Source organism: Patiria miniata, unplaced genomic scaffold (genome assembly GCF_015706575.1).
Source record: "Patiria miniata isolate m_02_andy unplaced genomic scaffold, ASM1570657v1 HiC_scaffold_6, whole genome shotgun sequence".
NCBI classification, from domain to species: domain Eukaryota; kingdom Metazoa; phylum Echinodermata; class Asteroidea; order Valvatida; family Asterinidae; genus Patiria; species Patiria miniata.
In genome coordinates, this window is record NW_024037073.1 from 18,869,575 (window position 1) to 18,894,740 (window position 25,166).

The 25,166-nt window shown below is 43.6% G+C and overlaps 1 protein-coding gene across 2 annotated transcripts in view; it reads left to right on the plus strand.

Moving 5' to 3' along the window:
- Window positions 1-25,166, plus strand: part of LOC119742653 (TBC1 domain family member 10B-like) — a 37,179-nt gene that overhangs the window by 9,733 nt on the left and 2,280 nt on the right. For both annotated transcript variants that reach the window (XM_038218798.1, XM_038218797.1), the window contains exons 3-7: window positions 1,036-1,135; window positions 1,406-1,513; window positions 2,855-3,076; window positions 21,859-21,999; window positions 23,665-23,779. In XM_038218798.1, coding sequence (XP_038074726.1) covers window positions 1,036-1,135; window positions 1,406-1,513; window positions 2,855-3,076; window positions 21,859-21,999; window positions 23,665-23,779 — 686 coding nt within the window. The remainder of the gene's footprint in view (window positions 1-1,035; window positions 1,136-1,405; window positions 1,514-2,854; window positions 3,077-21,858; window positions 22,000-23,664; window positions 23,780-25,166) is intronic.

Below are 25,166 nucleotides of genomic sequence, written 5' to 3' on the forward strand. Positions count from 1 at the left end.
TGTTACATTTCATCATTATTTTATTTAGGCAAGTGACTTAAACTGTTTCAGTCCTATTTTTTGGGTTCAATCAAATAAATGACTTGTAGCCAGTGTCTTTTAAGATTGGAGCTTGGCAGCATGATAAGAAAAAAAAAGTTTGTTTATAAGTGGATTGTGATATACATGTACATGTATGTGCTTACTGTGTGAATAACATTGAGACAAGACCCTAACAATGGTGGACAGCACGTCACACAAGGCAATTTCCTTTGGCACCCTGAAAGCAACCAAATCCACTCCAAACTGAAAGGAAAATTAAGCTCCTTTGTAGAGTGAAGTACATGTACATTTTATGGGCATTTTTAGAACCTTGTAGGGACTTAAAATTCGCCTGTGGTTTTCTTCTAGGAGATTGCATGGAACACGTTGCCTGTAAAATTGTCTTGTGTGACCTGGCCCATACATGTACACTGTATCATTCATTGAAAAGTGGTATTGTTGCCCAACAGTATATGTACACATACACATACATGTACGTGTGTATACATGATTTTGTCTTACAGTCGCTATGTGGACATGTGAACAAAGATGTCCACATAATGCAGGTTGTGTTGACGTTATGTGGACTATTAAGTCGTGTCCACATAACGTTTTGCCCTCTCTTGAAAACAGGTTTAGAGGAATTTTCGGGTTAGGGTTATCCGTCGCAGAATGAAGAGAAACATTCAAGGAAATCAAAAAACAAATTTGGGGTTGAAAGAGTTTTCACAGTTTAAGTAAAGTTATTTTTGGACTGAGTTTTCTTAACACGAAAACAAAGGAATGTCCACATAGAGTAAAACAAACATGTCTGTATACAGTATGTATACATGTATGCAAAATTAGGTTACATACACTGTACATTTATCTATTCAAATTTTTCTGTCAAGTAGAAACAAAAATAGAATGACCTCATAAGCCATTACGCTCACTTAAGTGCCCATCTGTGCAGAGTACGCTTTGTTAAGTAACCCCCATATCACAATTTCATGTGATTACGGTCTGTGATTACAGGGACTGGAACACTCCGGTGCAGGTCATCAGGAGACGAGAGATCAAATGGCTGGACATGCTGGATGACTGGGATAAGTGGATGAGCAAAAAACCCAAGAAAGTAAGTAACTTAACTGTCCCAAGAACTGAACTAGACCTATGTTTGTTTGTAGCGTCTTTCCCCAGTCCCCGTGGACACAGATTTACTTGAGTGTTTCTTTGTGTGTTTTTTTTTGTCAATTTTGTGGTAAAACTTACAGTTTAGAACACAATGGACACTAAATGGACTGAAAATTGCATGGAAAGGTGCCTGAAAGGTAAATGAATTTCATTTTCTTGTATTTATAATGAGAGCCTCGTATGAAATTTTTGTATATTTTTCTGTATGTAGGTTCGGGAAAGATGTCGTAAGGGCATTCCTTGTTCGATTCGCCCCAGAGCGTGGCAGTATCTGTGTGGAAGCAAGAAGCTCTACGAGCAGAACAAAGCAAGATGGCAGGTTAGTCCGCCTCACCAAAGGATACTCTGAGAAGAAAAAAAATGAACAAGCTACTCGGATGGGACTGGCACCCTTGACCTGCTGCTCACGAGTAGTGCAGATGTCTTACCACTCAACCACAGAGCTGGCTGGGGTTGGCTGGCTGGTTTTATCTACTGGTTTTGCAAAATATGTCTTTGGAAGTTCGCATCTGGGAAATTTATATTTTAATTCTTGGTTTTGCCTCCGAAGTTCTCTCACAAGCTATCACAGCACTGAGTATACAATGCTTGTAAAATATCATTGATGACAAGGCAAAATCCCAAATTTAAATCTACATGTACATCTCCTGATTTCAAATTCCATTAAAAACCGTTAACCTTCCTGCTATCTGAACAGTCACAGACAGTCAGAAAATCACCTGCCATGCCTTTTACACAGGCTAGTCACCAACAGTCAGATCACATTTCAAGCAAGCACTGTGAGTAGTCAAATTCAGTTAACGGACACAAACAGGCAAGTGGTAGGCACAGCTGGCTTATCAGTCACCTACAGTCAAGGCATATCTATATCAAGTTACACAAACAGTCACAGCCAGTCAATCCTGCTTTGTAGAGGCTGGGAGCTCTTAACTGTTGAAAACAGTCACTTGATTGATTTGGAATGAAATCATGTGTTTGCATAAGAGGGTTAATATTCTTTCTGAGTAGGATTCCATAGTCACACTGAACCATATTATATTGATGTTTGAATTAGGTTCATGTAAAGTTAGAGGTTTGAAACAGTTGGGAGCGCTATGTCGAAAGACTGACTGTTGCAGTCGTTCGGAACAACTCCAAAGTCTAGTCAATAATAATGATAATAACAGGTTCTTATATAGCGCTTTTAACTAAGATCAAAGCGCTTTACATCATTATTACCCCTGATCATTGGGCCAATTAAACATTCCAAATACATCTCAGCTCCCTGGGGAGTATACAGCTCGATGCAGCCTGTTAGGCGCAAGGAAGCTAGAATCAATCACAATAACCATCTCTGCCCTCACAGGTACCCATTTATTCCTGGGTGGGAGAGAAGCAATGAGTGACAAAATGTCTTGCCCAAGGGCACACGCACCATGACCCCAGGCTGGACTCGAACCCCCAACATGCAGAATTACCCGCAGACCACGAATTCAATGCCCCAAACCACGAGGCCACGGCACTCCACATAGTCAACAGAGAATCAATGCAAAAAGTTTGCCTTTCTGAAACCCAATTCTATTTAGGTCAGCGTAAGTTGCACCTCATACAAAATGGATGTAAATTCTGAAATGGATGCAAGTTCCAATTCCATTTCCTGTTTTACGCTTTGATTCCCCAGGAGATGGACTCCTCCGAAGGCGACCCCAAGTGGCTGGAGGTCATCCAGAAGGACCTGGATCGTCAGTTTCCCTTCCACGAGATGTTTGCCAATCGCGACGGCCATGGCCAGCAGGATTTGTTCCGCATCCTCAAGGCGTACAGTATCTACAACCCGCGGGATGGTTACTGTCAGGCCCAGGCGCCCGTCGCTGCCGTGCTGCTCATGCACATGCCGGCCGAGGTACGTTAGGTTGCTTTTGTTGTTGGGCTTTTGTAGGGTGGTTTTTTTTGGGGTGGTTTTAAAAAAAAAATTTATGTTATGGAAGTCGCCTATTGCAATGTTGAAATTTAAGCCACTCAAGGTAAAGGGATGCAAAAGGGGATCAGAAGAGCAGTTTTGTTTTGCATAATTAATCGCCGAATCTGCGAGAATATCAAAACGCTTGTATGCAAGCAGCTATTGCATAGACTAACCCCCCCCCCCCCTTGAAAAATCTTCAACACCCCAGCCCTTCCCCACCCCCCTTCTTTCTTTTTGTGGAAAGTCCTGGATCCACCACTGTAATTAAGAAGAAAGGGAAAAATGACAGCAAAATGACTTCAGGCCTTTGTCGTGGCAGCCTCTGTTTCAGAGCCTTTTGTTTTGTGAGTGAATCCTCACTTTGGGTATAGCAGTTCTGAGCAGAGAATGAATTCTGAAGCGTGTGACATGCTGCGACATGTGCACTTCTTGGCTTTCAACATCAGTCAGGAAATGAAGGGATTAAACCGGTCCAGTTTATTGTCCACAGATCAAAAACTGTTGCTGTAAATCAGGACGTGTACGGTAGTTGCATTGCGTAAACCAGTATGGCAGGACGTTTAGTGGTTGTTGTGTTTGTTGGGGGAGGACTGTCACAACTGTAGATTACTCATGCATGTCACTCAGTAGGCACCACCGACTGTGCAGCTGTTCTTTTGTTCACGTAGGCATCTTTGTTGTGAATTTGCCCTAAGTTAAAGGGAATACACAACATTTGCAAGCATCAAAAACAAAACTACCAAATTATACTGAACTGTTAGTGAACGACAGTCTAAAGCATCCTGTAAAATCATGGCACCTGGTGTGCTGTCATTTTCAAGAAAAGTGGTATTTTTGTATCAATTTCCAACGCTGGTCAGCCGACCAGCATTGGAAAAAAACATGGCTTTTTTTCAAATACTGCCCCCAATTCACCATATTTAGTTAGTCCGCATTTTGTTTGCAATCAGTTACACACCTTTGAACGGGTACAAGCCAGCTAGACTGGTTGCGTGACCTTACAATTACCTGACGTCTATAAATTGCTCAGTTTCATCTTAAGTGGGGTCAGGGAACCAGACTACAGGAACATGATTGTTTTTCTTGTTTTTTCCAGCATCTACAAACACAAAACTTCAAACAAGTCAGTGTAACAATATTTTCTGTAAAATACACTAACCCCCCAAATCCATCCATTTCTGAAAATTACAGCAAAAGCAAATTCTCTTAAATATCGTTCATAGATGGTATTTCCTTGCAGAACTTACAACTGGTATTTACTGCGTGTTCCAATTAAAACTCAAATAAGGGGACTTTGATGAACATGTAATGTACCCGTATGGAAATGATACATGATGGTAAGCATATATAAGGACATATGACCATATTGGGTCACACTAAAGTAACGACAAGAGAAACACGTCCAGCGTGCCTTTGGAAACCAAGCCCTTTGTTTCACTTTCTCCGGCATTATTTCAGCGTTCCTTGTTTCATGGAAAGTTCTAAGGCAGGTTTATGTTGACTTATTGTTCACAAATGATCCTGAAGAGAGAAATGATCGGTGATTGCCATGACCACAACACATTTTTACAATGTCGGTGGATATTGTTTATTATTACTTCCAGCGTGTATATTGAAACCGAACAATCCAAACATCAATTTCCCTTTTTAGCACGGCGATCTCATTGTGGTTTCACAGGGCGAAATGCGAGGAGCGAGTTTTGCTTGGTCCAAATTAATATGCGCACTTGTGACGGTGCTTTCATCGTGTTTGAACGGTGCTGTTGATATTGGGGAAAACACTACAAAGGTTGGAGCATTTCGTTCTGGCGATTGAAATTGAAAGTAATCATAAAATTGTTATTGCATATTTTTGAGCCCATAAAGTGGATGGGATATAGCCTACAATCCTGGCCAAATCTCGCTGGGCCCCCCAACCCCCCGGCCCCCGTTCAATGTTGTCTCTCATTGCGCGGTGTGTGCCTCATCAGCTGGAGAGAACAACATTGACCAGGGGAGCGGGGGAGTGGGTGACCGTGGCAGGCTCAGGAAGTGTCCCAACCATTTTGGTCGGGATTGTAGCGTGCTCAAGGCGTTATTAGATTGCGACAAAAAATATTGCTTGTCCATTATTCAGTTCGGGTTAAATTACATGTTACGCTACGAACTGCAGTTGAAGGACATAAAACATGGTGTTCATATGTGCTCATGATTGAACAGCGCCATCTAGAGTCAGACAGTGTCCACCCTACCTTAGAGTTTCTTAATATTCTGTTAAGAAAAGAAGAAAAAAAAACATCTTAAAAAAAAGAGAATTCTTAAAGGCAATACATGTATATACAACATTTGCAAAACAAAAAGCATAAAACAAAACTACCAAATTATTATGAAATACCTTACTTGACTGTAAGTGAATAATAGTGTCAAGCATTGCGTGGAATCATGGCGCCTGGTGTGCTGTCATTTTCAAGAAAAGTGGAATTTTTTATCAATTTCCAACAATGGTCGACCGACCATCGTTGGGGAAAAAACAAACAACTTTTCATTACAAATACTGCCCCCAATTTACCAAATTAGTGAACGGGTGCAAGCCAGCTTATAGTCTGTTTCCCAGACCTGACAATTCCCCGACGTCTATAAATTGTAAAATACCAACCCCCCAAATCCATCCATTTCTGAAAATTACAGCAAAAGCAAATGTTGTTCATCCCTCATTTTTTTTGTCACAGCTTTAGAGTCTAAAAAAATATACCCCAGATTGGCTAATGGCCAGACAGTAACGCAATCCCCTTGCAAATTGAAACGCAATCCCTGCAAATTGAAACATCCTCACGCACTCATCAGCTACCTGTATGTTTGCCCAGCGAAAAAACAATAGTGCCGTATTCAAGGACGTCAAATTTGGAATAAATTAGCCTGATTTCCTCCGAGAGGCTGGAGGGAAAACAAAAAAAACAATTCAGGATGGATAGTGTGACTCACCCAGCTGGGGAAGTTTGGTTGAGGAAATCGCCGATGGGTCATTGGGTAAATTTGGGGTCCTTTTTTTTTTCCTGTTCCTGCTACATCCGACATCTTATCATTTTATAATTCTGATGCACTCCTTAACGCAGTTGTCCTCCAAGAGTGATTATGAACTTCGTACCCTGCAAATTGAAAAAATCGTTTAAAGTCATTCTTAGTGATACTTGAATGGCAAATTACAAAGTACCAAGGTAACAGGGACAGGAAAAATGTCACACTTTGGAGTCTAAAATTATAGAATGGCCCAGATACCATTTTTAAGTTCGCAATTTTTTTTTTAGAAATAAAAACACCTTGTCCAAACATCGTTTTAACAGGGGTAACATTTTTCTGGATTTTTCCGAAAGTTTTGGATTGGAAAGCCTAAATGAGAAGTCTTTGTCGTTGTATTTTTTGTTTCGGGCGATTCACAAGGCAGTGCGCCACCAAGAGTTTGCCACGGAGAGTCCATTTTTCAAGTTAACGGTCGACAAAACATGGCCCATTTGAATGAGAGTCAGTAGACAACTTTGAGCTACATGTACTTTGTCATAGATTGGGGCATGGCGTTCTGCCGCCTTACAACATAACACCATATTGATAACAAGAAAAGAAAGGGCAAACATATTCTTGAATCATACGCTCAGGAAACTACTGATCGGAAAAAAATAGCATTTTCAAACGTCCCACGCTGCGAATTTGTCGACCATCTCCCACAATGCACTGGGAAAAATGAACTCTCTGTGGCAAACTCTTGGTGGCGCACTGCATTGTGAATCGCCCGAATTGCAAGGCAGCTTTTAGGAGTGCCTTTTTTTGTTGGCAAATACTCGTACTCTATATAGATCGATTACATTCAGCAGCCATGTTGGAGGTTTACTTTGTTATGTTTATTCATTAACAATGAATGCGCAAGAGGTTTTCTCATGCCTATCCCTGTTGAACAAAAGCACACACCTCGAAGATGGACACAGTGCAAACAATCTATAGACTCTAGTGTTGCTCTGGGGCCCTGACAAATATCTTTCATGGATTATGTAATTTTTCATTTTAAAAATGTCAGTTGAAAAAAATGTCAGCACTTAAATTTGGTTAGCAACTTGAGAAGATCTCTTCTTATAATTTTCATAAATATTAGCTTGTCACACACTGTTAATCAACCAACGGCGAGCTAAAAATAGCTTTGATTAATCATTGCTAGCCATTTAACAGCACCAGTTTAAACAAACTGTCGAACCACGTACATATATGCAATATACATGTAATCAACCAATAAGACGATTTGTGTAAATAATGCAAGTTTTAGTAGTATGTACACACACATAACTCCCATAAAATGAAACTAAATATAACAATCACGGACAATCACGCTGATTGCCGCTGAACATTTTGCTGTGAATCCCACAATTGACTTGTGATTATTCTACAATTACATGTTAAAATGATTAAATGCACGCATACACACAGCAGTCTGCACGCATGCTAATATTAACGAACTTGTACTTGTCGAGCGTATGGAGTTATTCAACCGGAACCATTGTCAGCCATGGCCATACGTATACACAACAATCATTAGAATACATTAGAAATACAGTCAAAAAACAGTACATGACATGTCCATGTACATGTACATTAACTCGTACATGTACGAGAAGTCACACCTACTACCGTCAGTGTATATGATACATGCATGATAACTGATAGCAAATCATGCATGTCGTGTACAATATTGTGTTTGTGTTTTCGTTATTGTGTATTGCATGTAATCATTTTCAATTTTTAATTCTATTTTATGACCTTAAGTACATGTGTACATGTACGTGTATACGCTCATGTAAGCACATGTACGCACATGTAAGCACATGTACACACATGTATATTGTAACGTCTCTCTGGGGTGAGAGACATTATCAAATAAAGAGTCAGATACAAATATCTTACACACACACTCTAGTACTTTATTCGGGATTATTTACATCTCAGGTGAATAGAGGGCGCACTATATACAATGTAAAGTTAAGGCGTACATGTGTACATGCCAGGAACTCTGTCGGGGTCAGAGCCCAGATCATCCATCTAATGCATGGTATGCGGGAGCTCTGTGTAGGTCAGAGCTCAGCTCAGGAATCTACTGGGGAAGAGCCCAGTACAACAATGACCAGAACTGCCCTTTCTGCGCGCTTTATATAGACTTTTGGGGGCGCGTCTTAGCCAATGGGAGCATTGGATTCTAGTAGTTATGAATAATGCATCCGTGTACAAAGGCATGGGGAAAGTTCTCTATGGGAGATTTGTACACGCTGACTTAGACATTCTAGTGGAAGAAAGTCCGAGAGCAGTGGTTAGCGGGCGAAGTAGGATCACTCGTGGGTGCGTTACGGGGAACTGATCCTCAAGGAAAAGGGAAAGGGAATAACTTCTCGGTACATAGGTTTGTGTACAAGACTTAGTCTGTAGACTAGGTAAGAATCTACACACTAATGCTATGGAGTAAAACTATGAGACGAAGGACGTAACCTGACCTCTAGCTACCGTAGGTCTTGGCCAGTGGGTTAGCGGGACACACTTGCTGGGGTGTACGGGGTCACTAAGGGGTGAATACACGGGTAGGTTTTAGCGAGCCACATTCGCTAAATGCTTGGGGTCAATGTGGGTCGGATGCGAGGTAAGGTGTGTGAGGGGAATTCGCATCGACTCCGGGGAAAGGTGGAGGGAAAATGGCTAAGTCCTAAGTACATGTCCCATGGCGGTACATGTTCAATAGCAGTGAGTGCTACATGCATTGCGCGCTATACAATAGCGTACTGTATGTACAATGTGCTGCACACTTAAACGTGTGTCTAAAGACTTCGTGGTAAAGCTTCGCGCTGTGTGAGGGCACACAGGATCGCTGCAAGCATTACACTGTGCACGGAGTGGAATGGATTGGTTAGGAAAGAAGTAAACTACGCAATTTGCGGGAACGCAACACTATCTCCCCCTAGTTTTTACAACGTCCTCGTTGTAATAAAAGGAATTATGGAAGAACAAGAGTTAAGGAAAATCAAAGATAAATGGAGCGCTAAAAACATGCAAAAAGAGCAAAACCTAAAAGTGAACATAAAGAAAACAACGAACGGTTACATTTCCTTTAAATGCGGATAAATGAGAGATAATCAAAACAAAAAGAGTAAATATTCATCGAAAACGACGAAAATAAAAGTTCAGTGTCCATATCGATGGAGGGAAAAACACTGAGTTCATCGGCGCAGTTTAAAGTTAGTCGGCAAGTCCTCGGAACACGCGGGCCAGATGGCAGGACTGGGCCTGCGCAACCTCCTTGATTTTGAGCTTGATGCGCTGCTCCATGTCATTGATGCGCTGTTGCAGCTGGGTCATGGCGTCAACCACCGCATCTGTCGCCAGTGGTGATGGGGGCGATGGCGAAAGCGTCTGCGATGACTGGTCAGATGACATGGTAGACGGGGAACTGAGCACCGGATCTTGGTCTTGGTGGCCAGGAGATGATATCACCAAGGGTGGTGGATCAGGGGCATCGACGAGGGGACAGGTCTCCAGCTCGTCGTGCAGTGGGGTGTCTGCGCCGGCACTCCGGTAGGGGTCGGGGGTCTTCGGGATGGATCCATCCTCCATCACGAGGGAGAGAATCTCCGACGGGAAATCATCGCGTCGTTGCTGCCGGCGTAGCCACTGCTGGCGCAACTGGTGCACGGTTTCGTCTGGGGGGAGAACACCCTGGTAGGAGAGGGCCCGTTTGCTGTGACGCTGTTTCTGGGTGTGTACCTCATATCTTGAACGCTTGTGATACCCCCTCTTGCAGGTACCGCAGGCAAACTGCCTCGCAAACCACGGCATGTGGTGAAGTTGGAAGTGTCGATATGTAGAGGCAATATCGACCAACTCAATTTCACAGATTGAACAGCGCATGGTGAAGAGACGGACGACGGTCGATGATCAGGAAGAAAATGACCAGATGATGAGAAATCCTCAAGATTTCTAGGTACACCCAACGATTATGCTGACCAACTGGTTCGGCCGCAACTTCATTGGTTAAAAGAAACCACAGTTATGTGCAAGCTCCGAGTTGATTGGTGGAAATAGACCAACTCGTGCCAAGGGAGAAAGTGGGCTGGGGTAGGAGCAACAGGTGGCCCAAGTTAACTGGAATGGTAGTTAGGTCAATGAGCCATTGTTAATCGTTGCGACAATTATTCATCCTACTTCCTTGAATCCCACAGGATAATGAAGTAAAATCTGCTTCGATAGTTTGAGAAGGGCATGAACCCATATTGGGCTATTAATTAGGCCTTCAAGTGGCCTGTGAGTTGGGGGGGGGGGTACTAGAAAAAGTCCTGCAGTCTTGCTGGCCTTCTCTTAGTACGGGTACTCCTCCTCTCTGTTAAGGGCGAAGTTCCTGTCGCAGAGGGCGCTACAGTTGGTGTCGGGGAACCAGATACTGTAGCAGGCGGGGCTGATGAGGGGTCATCAGCGCGTTTGGTGCTGGATGTTTTCCTGGCGTTACTGCGGGGGACAGCAGCATCCTTTGAAAGAGAACCCTTCTCCATCAAAGTTTTACGAAGGTCCAGCATCCATTTTGGGACCTCGTCACTGAGATACTGCTTAAGTCGGTCATGGTGAAGAATTTGTGTTCTTCCCCGTTGCTTGAACCGGACTTCAAACAGAAGATCACTCAATGTTCTGAGAATGACGCAGGGGCCTGCCCATTTAGCTCGTTTTAGCTTGGGAGATAACCCAAGGGTTTTTGTGCTGTCTCGCATGTACACCAAGTCACCAATTTGATAGTTTCTTTGGGAAACTCGGGGATCGTGGTCTTTCCTCTGTCTTTCAGCGGATTTACCAAGATGTTGACGAACCAGATGATGGACGGTTTCCATCCGTTTCCTCACGGATGCAACATACTCGCATTCATCTCGAGGTTGGTCCTCTGTGTTGGGGCCACCGAGTACAAGCGCAATTGGTAGATGGGTTTCTCGACCTAACATCAGCATATTAGGCGAGTAACCTGTAGATTCATGCTGGCAACTTCTGTACGCTGAAGTTAGAAGTGGGAGGTGGATGTCCCAATTGCGTTGGTCACTGTCAACATACACTGCGATCATGTCAACCAGAACTTGATTGAATCTCTCCGCCTGTCCATTGGCGGATGGATGGTATGGGGAAGTTCGAGTTTTGTGGATTTCCAACAGCTTACAAACTTGTTGCATGAGATGAGACTCATAAGTTCGGCCTTGGTCGGAGTGAATGTCAAGGGGTGGGCCAAAACGGGAAATATATTCGTAGACGATTTTATGAGCCACCGTCTCTGCCTTTTGGTCGGGAATCGGATAAGCCTCCATCCACTTTGTGAATTGGTCACCGACTAAAAGGATGTATTTGTTCCCATTGTCACTGATAGGGAATGGACCAAGGATGTCCGTGACTAGTCTGTCCATCGGTGCGCCGACTCGATAATCCTCGAGGTGTGCTCTGGGGGTTGTGTGTGGCCTTTTGCGGGCACCACACTTAGCACACTTGCGGACCCAGTCACGAACTGTTTCCTTAAGCCTGTACCAGTAAAACTGGCATTTGATCTTCTGAGCAGTTTTCTTCACCCCGAGGTGAGCAGAGGTGACGGCGTCGTGTGCAGCTTGAAGAACGGCACGCTGCAGTTCTCGAGGAATCACAAGTTGCAGGTAAGATTGGGTCTGGTCAGGAGTCACCCATCTTTTAAAAAGAACACCGTCTTTCAGCACCAGCTGTTGCCATAGCAACCACAGGTTCCTAGTGGCGGGACTTTCGCGTGCTATCTGGTCTCTGCTTGGTCTCTCAGGTGATTTGGTCATCAACTCAATGATGATCTTCAGGTCTGGATCTGCTCTCTGCAGTGTAGCTATTTCCTCTGTCGTGTAGCCACCGACCCAAGATGTGGCTCGTCCGGCGCTGAGACCGGCGGGGGCGCTAGAAGGGGCACGATCACTCGTGACCTCACCATCTTGGTCGTCTTGCTGTCCAGTTGGATTCGATTGTTCTGCAAGTTGCTGCCCGGTACTTGAACCGGCATCGGCATCCTTTTGCGGGATGCAGGGCGCGTTGCAGTTCAACTCTGTTCCAGCTGCATCAGAGGATTTTGTAGCAGGTTTAGTTTGTTTTTTCGGCCGTATTACCCGAATGGCTGTGGGCAAATTGGCTTGCCCGGGAGTTTCTCCAGTAGGCGTGGCTGTGTGCGGAAAACGACCTTTGAACTGTCCATCGTCAAAGTCGCTGCAGGTAAACTCACTGCACGAGCGCCAAATAAGTTTACCAATGCTACACACAGGAACCAGTAGGAGGGTTACCAACGTTGCCATCAGTACGAGGACTGTCCGTGGGGATACGGGTTTGGCCGGAGGGTTGACGTCATTGCTCGAGGGCTGATCGTCAGCAGCTGAAGTTCTCTTTGGGAATTGAACTTCAGCGGAGGTAGCGTTTACTCGTCTGGTCGAAAGGGGGACCACATCGTCGACTTGCGAAAAATCGGACCACAGTTCGCTTTTGGCTTTGCACTTCTCGCAACCGCCGCAGGGGAGTTCAGCGAGTATGGTCGTTCCGTCGTAGCACGGACAGTCGTCAGGGTCACATGGCACCCTAGAGAGGGCATCTGCGTTGCCATGTTTCTTCCCTGGTCGATGTTCGATTTTGAAGTCGAACTGAGACAAGATTTGAAGCCATCTTGCCATCTGATCGACAGGCTCACGAAAAGACATGACCCATCGAAGAGCGCTGTGGTCAGTTCTGATGAGGAACTGTTTGCCCAGTAGGTAGTGTCGGAAGTACTGAAGGAAGGTGACGATTGCGAGGAGCTCTCTCCTCGTGGTGCAGTAGCGACGCTGCGGCTTTGTCATCGACCGACTAGCATATGCTATCGGCCGTTCTTCCTCCCTCTGGGTCCGATCACACCACTGGAGTTGCGATAGAGTAGCACCAATGCCACTATCTGAAGCATCGGTATCAATGATGAATAACCCATCATCATTGGGGTATGACATGACTTCGTTGCCGGTGAGGGCGGCCTTTAATTTCTCAAAAGCCGCTTGACAGTCATGAGTCCACTTAAACGTCTGTCCGGCCTCTAACAGACGATGTAAGGGGCTGGCTATCGTGGCGAATTGGGCTATGAACCTACGGTAGTAAGAACATAGTCCCAGGAAAGAGCGTACTTCAGTTATGTTCTTGGGGGTGGGCCAGTTCTGCACAGCAGAAACTTTACTAGGGTCTGGTTTGACACCATCTGGTGTGATGATGTGACCGAGGAACAGAACTTCCGTCTGGAAGAGTTCACACTTGCTCGGTTTCAGCTTCAGTCCAGCGTTTCCTAGTCGGCGTAGGACTTCACCAAGACGCTCAATATGCTCGGAAAATGTTGATGACAGGATGATGATATCGTCTAGATATATCAGCAGAGTTCGCCATTGCAAACCTTTGAGTACTAGCTCCATACAGCGCTCAAAGGTACTGGGTGCGTTGCATAACCCAAAAGGCATGGTCACGTACTCGTACAGTCCACTTCGGGTTACGAACGCGGTTTTGGGACGGTCTTCCTTCTTCACTTCAATCTGCCAGTAGCCCGACTGCAGATCGAGGGTGCTGAAGATTTTTGCCCCACTCAGGCAATCTAGGCAGTCATCAACACGGGGTAGGGGATACGCGTCACGGCGCGTAACATCGTTCAGCTTACGATAGTCGACACACGGACGAGTTGTGCCGTCCTTTTTCCTAACAAAAACCATTGGTGATGCCCAGGGGGATGTTGACTCGCGGATCACACCCGCCTTGAGTTGGCTCTCGAGAACTTTCTCCTCCTCGCCCTGAAATGCCTTGGGGGGACGGCGGGGAGGCTGTCGTATGGGGCGTGCGTCGCCGGTGTCAATAGTGTGCTGCACTATTGACGTTTTTCCCAAATCCTCCGCGGATTTGGCGAAAGTGTTCTCGTGGCTGGCCAAAAGTTCACACAATGCTTTCTGCTGGTGTGGGGACAGGTTTTCACAACTCCTCTCGTACAGTTTCTGTAGGTTTTCTGACCACTTGTCAGAAGGATTTGGGGTGTCGGGGACGGCGGGACTGACTGGGTTGACTGCGTATGACGTTGGGCGGGCATGCTCTCTGCACACTCGCATTACTCGATAGAGGTGATCGGTTTCACAGTTTTCCTGCTCGGCTATGAGTTCAACCGCATCAACTTCATGCAGATATCCAAGCGTTGTACCTGCCTGAAGTTCAATGTTCTCGGGTGAAGTGTTCACAAGTCGGACAGGTATGCCGATGTCTTCTCGGCGGGGATCAATGAGTGAACTGCCAACCACAACATTGTGACGAAGGTTGGCAGGTTCAACGACTGCATACATGGAACTCAGTTTGTGATGATCAGCTATACCCTCTGCTACCCACTCGCTGCATGCTGGAATTGTAGTGTTCTGCTTCAGTGCGATCTTAACTACACGGGGAGGGGCTCCTTGGACTGTCCACTGAACCCAGTTACCGGCAATTCGTATGCCGTTGCGTGCCTCCAATATGCAATCATAGTGGTATAGAAAGTCATAGCCAAGGATTCCTTCATCGCTGATGGGGGCGACAAATGCATCCCATTGGAAGTGCTGTTCACCAATCATCATGTCGATTGTGGCAACACCTTCAATGTCAATGAGTTCCTTGTTTGCAGTTTCTAGTTTTGTGCTTTTGCACGGGGGTTTGAGTTCAGGGCGTTTTTCAGCAGGGATCTGGCTGAAAAGTGCTGAAGAAATGATGGTCACCGCCGCTCCGGTGTCGACTAAAAGTTCGCTGTCTTGGTCGCATATCTGCACTCGCAAAAATGCAGACATGCCTTGAAATTGCTGTCTACCCATTCGGATAGTGTTCTGTTCATTGGGACGGACCGGTGCCAGGCCGGACGGCACGGTCCGCGTTAGTTTTCCGTCTGTATGACGACGACCTCCTTGGCCGCTATGTCGGGGCACTTGTTTGCAAAGTGGCCGGGCTTGCCACATTTGAAACAAGTAACATCCATCTGCTGTTTCTTGGCTTCAGCAGGCTTGGCGGATTTCTGCTTGTAGGCGGGCTTATCTTTGATCAGTTTGACAATTCCGTTTAACCGTCGGTCGAGGTTGTCTTGGAACTGTTTAAACTGCTTTTGGTTGACGAACCCGGGATCAGCCTCAGATGCTGCCTGTACGGTGTTCACACGATGTGATTTTCCCGAGCTTGTGGTGTCACGGAGGCTCAGGAAGTTTTCCACCGCCGTTGTTGCCTCCTCAAGGGACTTGGGATTCGTCATGCCAACGGAAACTGCCATCTGTTGGTCGGGGAGGCCCTTCAGAAAATGGCGAAGGGCGATGCTCTCTCTGGTAACTGGATCTGCCGTAGGGTAGCCACGAAAGACGAGGCGGCGAATGTCGGCTACAAACTCCGCCAGCTTCTCCTTCGGCTGATGTCTCCTCGCTTCTAGCTGAGCGATGTAGTAATTTGGCAATTGTCGTTCGCCAAATCGTTTACCAAGCTCCTTCACCAGGGTGTCGGACGACTTGATTGCTTCGGGATCCAGTTGCTGGTACACGTACTCGGCCGCCTTTCCACGTAGACTGCTGACAAGTCGGAAGCGCTTTTCTTCCTCGGACCAGCCGCAAGCCTCGGCGAGACCCATCAGAGGTCGGACGAAGCCTTCCCATGACTTCGTGCCGTCAAATTCTCCTTGGCGAGGGAGAGGAACATCCAGCTTATGACTCGGCTGGGTTCGGAGAGGACGGGGCTCTGCTTGCTCTGCTGCTGTTGGTTTAGGGGCGTCAGCTTGTGGAACGGTGGAAGGGGCAGTACTGGGAGCGGACATCACTGGCTGTGAGTCCTTGGGCGATTTCGCTGAAACATTGGCATCTGTCTGCTCAGCCGTTGATGGGCTCTGTAATGCAGCAGTTGCTCGGAGTTGTTTCAGCTCTTTCTCCGCCTCCACTGAACGAAGCTTGAAAAGTTCGAACTGTTTTTTAAGTTCTTGAAGTTCTGCACTCTCTTCCTGTAGACTTGAATACAGGTTGGTGTCATCATCATCATACAACGACTGTAACCTGCGAGATTTTCGCTTGGCAGGCATGTTGGCTGCTGATATTGACAAGCAGAAAGTCAGAGTCTAAAGCTGGGAGGTCCGTTCAGTGGAGGGGTACATGAAGTGACTTAATTAAAAGTCATGGTATAGTTCGATGGTGTGTGTAAGTTCGTATCCCAGCGCTTGCCACCAGTGTAACGTCTCTCTGGGGTGAGAGACATTATCAAATAAAGAGTCAGATACAAATATCTTACACACACACTCTAGTACTTTATTCGGGATTATTTACATCTCAGGTGAATAGAGGGCGCACTATATACAATGTAAAGTTAAGGCGTACATGTGTACATGCCAGGAACTCTGTCGGGGTCAGAGCCCAGATCATCCATCTAATGCATGGTATGCGGGAGCTCTGTGTAGGTCAGAGCTCAGCTCAGGAATCTACTGGGGAAGAGCCCAGTACAACAATGACCAGAACTGCCCTTTCTGCGCGCTTTATATAGACTTTTGGGGGCGCGTCTTAGCCAATGGGAGCATTGGATTCTAGTAGTTATGAATAATGCATCCGTGTACAAAGGCATGGGGAAAGTTCTCTATGGGAGATTTGTACACGCTGACTTCTAGTGGAAGAAAGTCCGAGAGCAGTGGTTAGCGGGCGAAGTAGGATCACTCGTGGGTGCGTTACGGGGAACTGATCCTCAAGGAAAAGGGAAAGGGAATAACTTCTCGGTACATAGGTTTGTGTACAAGACTTAGTCTGTAGACTAGGTAAGAATCTACACACTAATGCTATGGAGTAAAACTATGAGACGAAGGACGTAACCTGACCTCTAGCTACCGTAGGTCTTGGCCAGTGGGTTAGCGGGACACACTTGCTGGGGTGTACGGGGTCACTAAGGGGTGAATACACGGGTAGGTTTTAGCGAGCCACATTCGCTAAATGCTTGGGGTCAATGTGGGTCGGATGCGAGGTAAGGTGTGTGAGGGGAATTCGCATCGACTCCGGGGAAAGGTGGAGGGAAAATGGCTAAGTCCTAAGTACATGTCCCATGGCGGTACATGTTCAATAGCAGTGAGTGCTACATGCATTGCGCGCTATACAATAGCGTACTGTATGTACAATGTGCTGCACACTTAAACGTGTGTCTAAAGACTTCGTGGTAAAGCTTCGCGCTGTGTGAGGGCACACAGGATCGCTGCAAGCATTACACTGTGCACGGAGTGGAATGGATTGGTTAGGAAAGAAGTAAACTACGCAATTTGCGGGAACGCAACACTATGTACATGTACGCACATGTACATGTATGCACATGTACATGTACATGTATGCACATGTACATGTACATGTACCTATAGATCTATTGCATTCGCAGCAGCCATCTTTGAGGTACATTTTGTTATGTTAATTCATTGATCATGACGTTTACTCATGCGTAACCCCATTGAACAAAAGCATGGCTGTGGCGCAAACGATCTATTTGCATATGTACATGTACATGTGTATGCACATGTACATGTGTAGCCCCAACTGTATGATAGCACACATGTCTACAGGCATTGCATTGCAAAAACATGGACTTCGTCAAAAATTGTAAACGTATTTGGTGTTCAAAGCAAAGGCTTGGTAGTAATTAGCCTGTCATGTTTACATAGCATATTTTTATAAGTGCGTGCAGGGAGGATTTAGCAACTGTCAGATTCGATGCTCTGTGAGTTACAATGTGTTTACTCAGAAAGGAAAAGGGCTGTTGCAAAAAACTCATTTTGGGGTCAGCGTGGTTGACAATCAGCACAATTCCCTTCCATGTGAGCCTGACAAACGTGAATGATGAGTTGTATAATGCCACGAAACATGACATTTCACAGAACCAACGCAATTGGTGGTCTACATGTACATGTACAGGTACATAGAGACGCTGCCTGTGTAGTGGGACTATACAATCTCATGATTCTTTGCAGACCTAGCTACCGCACGCATCAAAAGATTTTCATTTCTCTTTTTTAACCTTTCAAGAGGATCATTGTCAAAAACCATTACACATAACCCCTCAACCCTAAACGCCTTGGGCAACACAATCGGGGTAGTCAAACTTTGAAGAAATTTTAAATGGGAATTGGTCTTCGTATTTTTTTTCCTATCCTTATCTGGCAATGCATTAGTATGATTCCCTTGCTGTTAATCAAGATCTAAGGGTTTTTTTTCCCCAGTATCAAAATGTTCACTTCAAACTGCAGGGCAAACATGTACATGTAAATATTGTATGACCTCTCTCAAGTGAAAGGATGTCTACATGTATATCTCGGGAGGCCTTCACATACACGTAATTTAACGTAAACACTTGAGAGGCTAAACAAGTTAAAATACTTGTTTATGCACATTGATTTTTCTATGGCCTGATGTCGTTTACAGATTGCAGCATTTGCTTTTGCTTTCAGGAAAATTGTGTAGATTACACAGAGGAATCAAATTGTATACATTTTTGGGGATAAAGTTTTTTTTGGGGGGGGGGATTTTTGAAGAGATAAAGTAGGATTATAGATAGTTGGTCTGTGTGGTTTACTTGGGAAAAACTGATGCTGGGAAATTCGTTGCCATTTTCTGTTGTGTTTTCCTTTTGGTTTTACATGTAGTTGGGCAGAATGATCTTTTTAGAAACTTCCTGATAGTGTTTGCTTTTTTTGGATGGCTGTAAGATATCCTGTTGGTGTAATGATAAGTAGATGTGATAGACAGCCATCTTTATTTAAACGTCATGGAAAACATGTGGATTTGTCAACATGGTCAAGGAAAACACATGGGTTTGTCATGGAAAGCCATTGATTTGTCATGGAAAGCCATTGATTTGTCATGGAAAACATGGATTTATCAAGGCAAATACATGGATTTGTCATGGAAAATCTGTTGATTTGTCATGGAAAACATGTGGATTTGGCATGGGAAAGCCACGGATTTGTAATGAAAAAACCATTGATTTGTCATGGAAATAAACACATGGATTTGTCAAGGAAACACGTGGATTTGTCATGGGAAACACATGGATTTGTCATGGATAAGCCATTGATTTGTCATGGAAAAGCCATTGATTTGTCATGGAAAAGCCATTGATTTGTCATGGAAAAGCCATGGATTTTCCATGGAAAAGCCATGGATTTTTCATGGAAAATGCACGGATGTGTTATGGAGAAAGTCATGGAAAAATTATGGATCTGTCATGGCATTGTAGTTTGATTTGTAATAAATACTCTTGTGATATTGTCATGGATTTTTGATGAGGAAGATCTGGAGAATTGATGCATTTTGTGTTGGATTTATTTAGAAAAAAATAAATAGAATTTTTCATGGGGAACTTTGTCATGAATTTGCCGTTGCAAAGTCATGAACAATGATGGATATTTCTCATAGAAAGTTGGTTGCTTTATTTAAAATATATCATCTGTATCATGGAACATCATGAAAAAAAAAATTCTTGAAAAAAGTATTGGATTTGGACAAAACTTGTAGTAAAAAAGCTCTTTAATAATTTGTCACAACAATGTATTTGACATGAAGAAAACTGTTTATTTTATGCACAGGGAATTTGCATTTGAATGATGTGGCTCGTGTGTAACCACATTGGGTATATTGGGATTTATAATTGAGTTTTTACACAAATTCATATAGTGTACATGGCTCAATACACAGAACAGCTGCACAAGGTAATTAAATTAATGGGCACTATGGGATTTGTTATGATATATTTAGGCCTATGTCTCCTTTTGCAAAACGTTTACCATTTATATTCCTTTGAAAATGGATCCTTTCAGACGTGTGTATATTCCCCTCAGCTATATATTGTCACTGCTTTCAGAAGGGACATTCATTTTAAGTTGGATAAAAATAACCTGTATTGAAATTTTTGACAAGATCGTCCTTTGTGAAAACGCTAGTACATGTAAAATCCTGTCTGCCTGGCAATATTCTGTACATGGTACGGTCATGGAAGGTTAGGTGTACATGTACACTTGAAAGCGTATAGGTCTGTGAACATGGACAAGATAAATACGATCATAAACATAACCCTGGACCTGCCTGCCTGCATATTTATCATTCTGTAAACATATTAAATGTACATGAAGTAATGGGGGAAAAAATAGCAGGAAATGTGAGAACAAAAGAAAGTGATTCAAATTCTTCCTGTGTTTTTTTGGTAATTTATTTCGAGGTTGTGTGTTGTGCCTGTCTTTTTTTTTTTACAGGCTTCTTTGTTTTCCTAGTGTGATCTTTTTGAAGAAATGTTATCAGCTGTTTCAGCACACCAGCCAAAACAGCTTTAGTTTTCGTTAAGATTTTCTTTTTACATGCTTCTTTGTCTTCCTGGTGTGATCTTTTTGAAGAAATGTTATCAGCTGTTTCGGCACACCAGCTGAAACAGCTCTAATTTTCATTAAGATTTTCTTGTTTCTTTTCCTTCTTTTTTTTTTTTACTCCATTTCCCATAGGATAACACATGTTTTTGATCTACATCCCACTTTGGGGCTGTTTTTCAAATCCGTTCCGATTCAAACTTGGCCATTACCCGGAAATGGACGTATCAATTTATTGAGAAAATCCTTGCTCAAAGTGAAGATACCGGCAAGGATGGTACCAAATACCCTGAGAAATTATTCCACCTGAATTGGTATATTTCGGAAGAAAACAATCATTAAAGATAGATTTTAAAAAAGTGGTCCCACGGGCACAATTATTTACATGCTCTAACCCTAACCCCCTAGGCCCTTTTTGCTAGGAACAATCCTAAATCCTCCAACGTTTTGCACTTACATGTATGTTCAAATGAAGGATACCCAGCGCCTAAATCCTTTAAAATCGTCGAACAGTCCTGCCTCAAAAAAATGCATTCATCCTCAATCCTCCCAAATCCTCCCCATCTTCAAACACCACTCATCCTCAATCCTCCAAAATCCTCATGTTTCTCAAACACCATTCAGCCTCAATCCTCTGAAATCGTCCAAAACCGCAATGAGGATTGAGGTGGGTTAGGGTTAAAGGGAATGTACATCATTGGCTTTTGCTGTAATTTTCAGAAATGAACTATTTGAAGGGTTAGTATAATAGATCAAATAGTGTTACACTGACGAGTGCAGTTTTGTGTTCGAAAGTGCTGGAAAAACCAAGAAAAACAAAAATGTTCAAGTAGTCTGGTTCCCTGACTCCACTAAGGATAAAATGGATCAATTTGTAGATGCCGGAAAATTGTAAGGTAAGGGAACCAGTGTAGCTGGCCTGCATCCGTTCATGAACATGTAACCAATAGCAAACAAAATTTGGACTGAAAAAAATGGTAAATGTGGAGCTGGGGAAATATAGATAGGTTTTTCCAAGGTTGGTCGGCCGACCACTGTTGGAAATGTATACAAAAATACCATTTTCTTGAAAATGACTTCACACCATGTGCCATAATTTTACAGGATGCTTTAGACTGTCATTTACCAACATCCTAGTAAGGTATTTAAAAACTTAGTAGTTTATTTTTTTGATGTTTGCAAATTTTGTATATTCCCTTTAACTTCCACAGGTTAGTTGTTAAATGCACCTTACTTCATATTTTTTCAGCAGTTTTGTTGCTTCAAACGGGAACAAATGAACGAAATACAAATTATTCTAATTACATTTAAATTTTCATTTGATATCCAGGATGCTTTTTGGGCGCTGGTCCAGATTTGTGAGAAGTACCTGACCGGCTACTACAGCGTTGGTCTGGAGGCCGTTCAGATAGACGGAATGGTGCTTGCTGGACTGATGAAGAAAGAATCGCCAACAACCCACAAACACATGGTGAGGAAAAATATGTATTTCCCAGCAAATCCTCAACACTTTCAGATTCTCAAACTCTACCTTTGAGTCCTCAAGCTTTGATGCCATGTATTCATAATGGAGGTAAAGTAAGAGAAAAAAAATGGCACTGAGCCCCTTCCCTTCCCATAAAAAAATTGGCCCTCCCCCAGTTGCCCCCCCCCCCTTGAAATTTGATAGTCCTATCATTGACCGTGGTTAACGGTTTTAACAGAAATTGGGCACCCTCCTCTTCACCCCCCACCCCTTGTTGAAGTGCTTACAGCTATGTGCTATGGTCTCTGTGAAGTTGACACAAACAAAATTGTCTGCTATGTATGTAGCAGTGGCCAGGTATTGCATTTTGGCAGATTCAGGGTGGGGTTAAAATACAATGTAGAACATTTATCATTTATTCATAAATACCTCAGACAGTTTAGCTATTCCTATTGGTCGAGAGCCCGTCACGTGGCCGGTCTTAAACGGATGATAAAGACATGGCTAGCTGGTCTTAAACACTTTTCCAGTGTCACATAAAATGTGGACTCCTAAAAATCCAGTGCCTCTTACCATTTCATTGATTGAACGTTCACAATCCTCACGTAGGCGTGCGCAACACTACCAGCGAGTCAGAATTTTATAGTTCTAAATTCAAAACGCAACGCCCCAGGTGCGTTCTGCGCGACATCGCGCAGAACATGCTACGCGCGCGTCAATCTCCATAAAAGGGTTGTTTGATGTGGGAGCTGGTTCACTTCATTAATATTAAGGGAATAAATGTTTGCTCGGTTGGTATTTATCACTCTGTTTAAGACCGCTTAGAGTCTGGGTGCTGATAATTACCCTCGGCTCCGGCTCGGGTAATTATCAGCACCCAGACTCTAAGCGGTCTTAAACAGAGTGATAAAAACCTCCGGAGCACACATTTATTCCCTTAATATTAATGAAGTGAACCAGCTCCCACGTCAATTAAGGGGGAAGGAAGGAGGAACGCTCCTCTAACTAAAGCGGACGAGTGTTCTAACAAAATATACAATTATGATGATGTGACGACTATGACTTCCTAACTACAATACATTTATTCTTACATTACAACACTTCAAGCATTCAAGCCCGTGTGCACAATAAAATGTCAAAATAAATACAAAGTGTGTGTCAAAGTTCAACACATGTCTGTATAGGTATGTATGCTACACATCAAAGTACAAACCTAAAATGCAACGAATCATGTCTCAACTCTCATCCCGAAAATACACAATTTCCCTCACAAAATGATGATAAAATAGAGCAATACTCATAGGGAATCTTCTATGAAATTAACCTACCACAGTGATATATTTCAGGAGCATGGTAGGAGCCTTGCTACCTACAAAAACGAGAGAATTTTCTAGTCAAAATATATGTTGGTCTTCTCTGTTCGAAGCCCACAGGAGAAAACTTGTTACAAGTTGCCTTTGCGCGGGAAGCACAAAGGTCACACTATGCAAATCACCTTGCCAAACTTTGGACGAGCAACAACTGAGGGTGCACTTGGTCTCCCTACAGTAATTATAATTAATTTTTTCTGGTACAAAACCCCAAGAATTTCTCAAAAGCACCACTGGGCTAACCTGACTCCCTCTAAGATACGTAAATTGTTCTTGATTTTTTTCTCGCTTTCGTTTTTAGAAAAAGCACAAGATTGATCCAATCCTGTACATGACCGAGTGGTTCATGTGCATGTTCTCCCGCACGCTACCCTGGCCCTCCGTCCTGCGGGTCTGGGACATGTTCTTCTGTGAAGGTGAGGACAGTGACCAGGCTACACGTCAAAAACTAAATGAGACAGAAATAGCAGTGTGACTCAAGGCATTGTGACGATGATGTTAGCAGCGTAGCAGACTTCACCAAGTTTTGTGGCCCTTGCTTGGGAATACAAACGATTACAGATGTTGTTGACTTTTGAATGATTTATTTTTTTATAAAACATCGTTTAAAATGTAGAGAAGACTGTTATTTTCAAACATTTCCATTATTTTTTTGGAATGCGCACGTACAAATGCATGTATAAATTTCCTTGGGAATCTTCTTGTCTAGTGCCTGCAACTATGAAAACAATGGTCTTTGGTACCTTTAGGCTGTGTACGGAAAGTCCATCATCTGATGCAGTAAAGCGCAATTCCAGTGTTAGGAAAGGAGTGTTATGTCTGCGACAGAGCCAATTAACCATTATATCTAATTGACCCTCCTGCTATTTAAACAGTCCCAGACAGTCAAAATTCACGTCCACTTCCCCTGCCATACTTTTAACAAAGGCTAGTCACCAGCAGTCAGATCATATGTCAAGCAAGCACTGTGACTAGTCAAACTTGGTCAACAGACCAAGCAGGCAAGTTGTGGTCACAGATGTTATATCACTCACCCGGAGTCAAAGCATAGCTGTATCAAGTTACTTAAGTAGTCCCAGCCAGTCAATCCTGCTTTATGTGGGCTGGGAATTCTTAACTGTTGAAACCAGTCACTTGATTGATTTTGACTTAAAGGACTACTTGGCACAGAATGTATGTTTGCATAGGAGGGTTAATAATTCAGAGATATGATCCAAAAACTCCTAGTCTGTTATCTTTCATTGACCATTACTAGATGATGGATGTATAAGATTTGAAAAAATGTATTGTCAGGTTTATCCACTGATCTCTTAAATGCTCTGTCACAGACATTACGTGATGCTGGAATTGACCAATGGCCGTTTGCGAGTTAGCCACGCCCCTTATAGACAACCCTATAGAGTTTTTGTACACTAAGTTTTGTTTGTCTCAGATTGTGCACGTTCCGCATCCATTTGTAATTGGACAATATTTTACAAGCTGCGTTGACGCGATTCTAACGCGATTCTGCTGCGATAGGTCAATTGCCCTAAAACCAAAACCAGTGAACAGAACTCTGTGCTGTTATACATGTATGGCATTTGTTTGCTGCCCCCACGCAGTGGCTTTTAGAAATATAGAACAATTTGGCTTTTATGGGACACAAACAAGCCAGCACTCAAAAAGTAACTTTTTATAATTAATTTACAGCAGAAATAATTGCCCTTGTTATTTTGAATATTGAGGGTCAAGGGATATACGTTTTTAATTGGGTTTTGCCCCTCATGTACATGCGTCAGTGAAGGGTAAAGCTTACTAAAGATT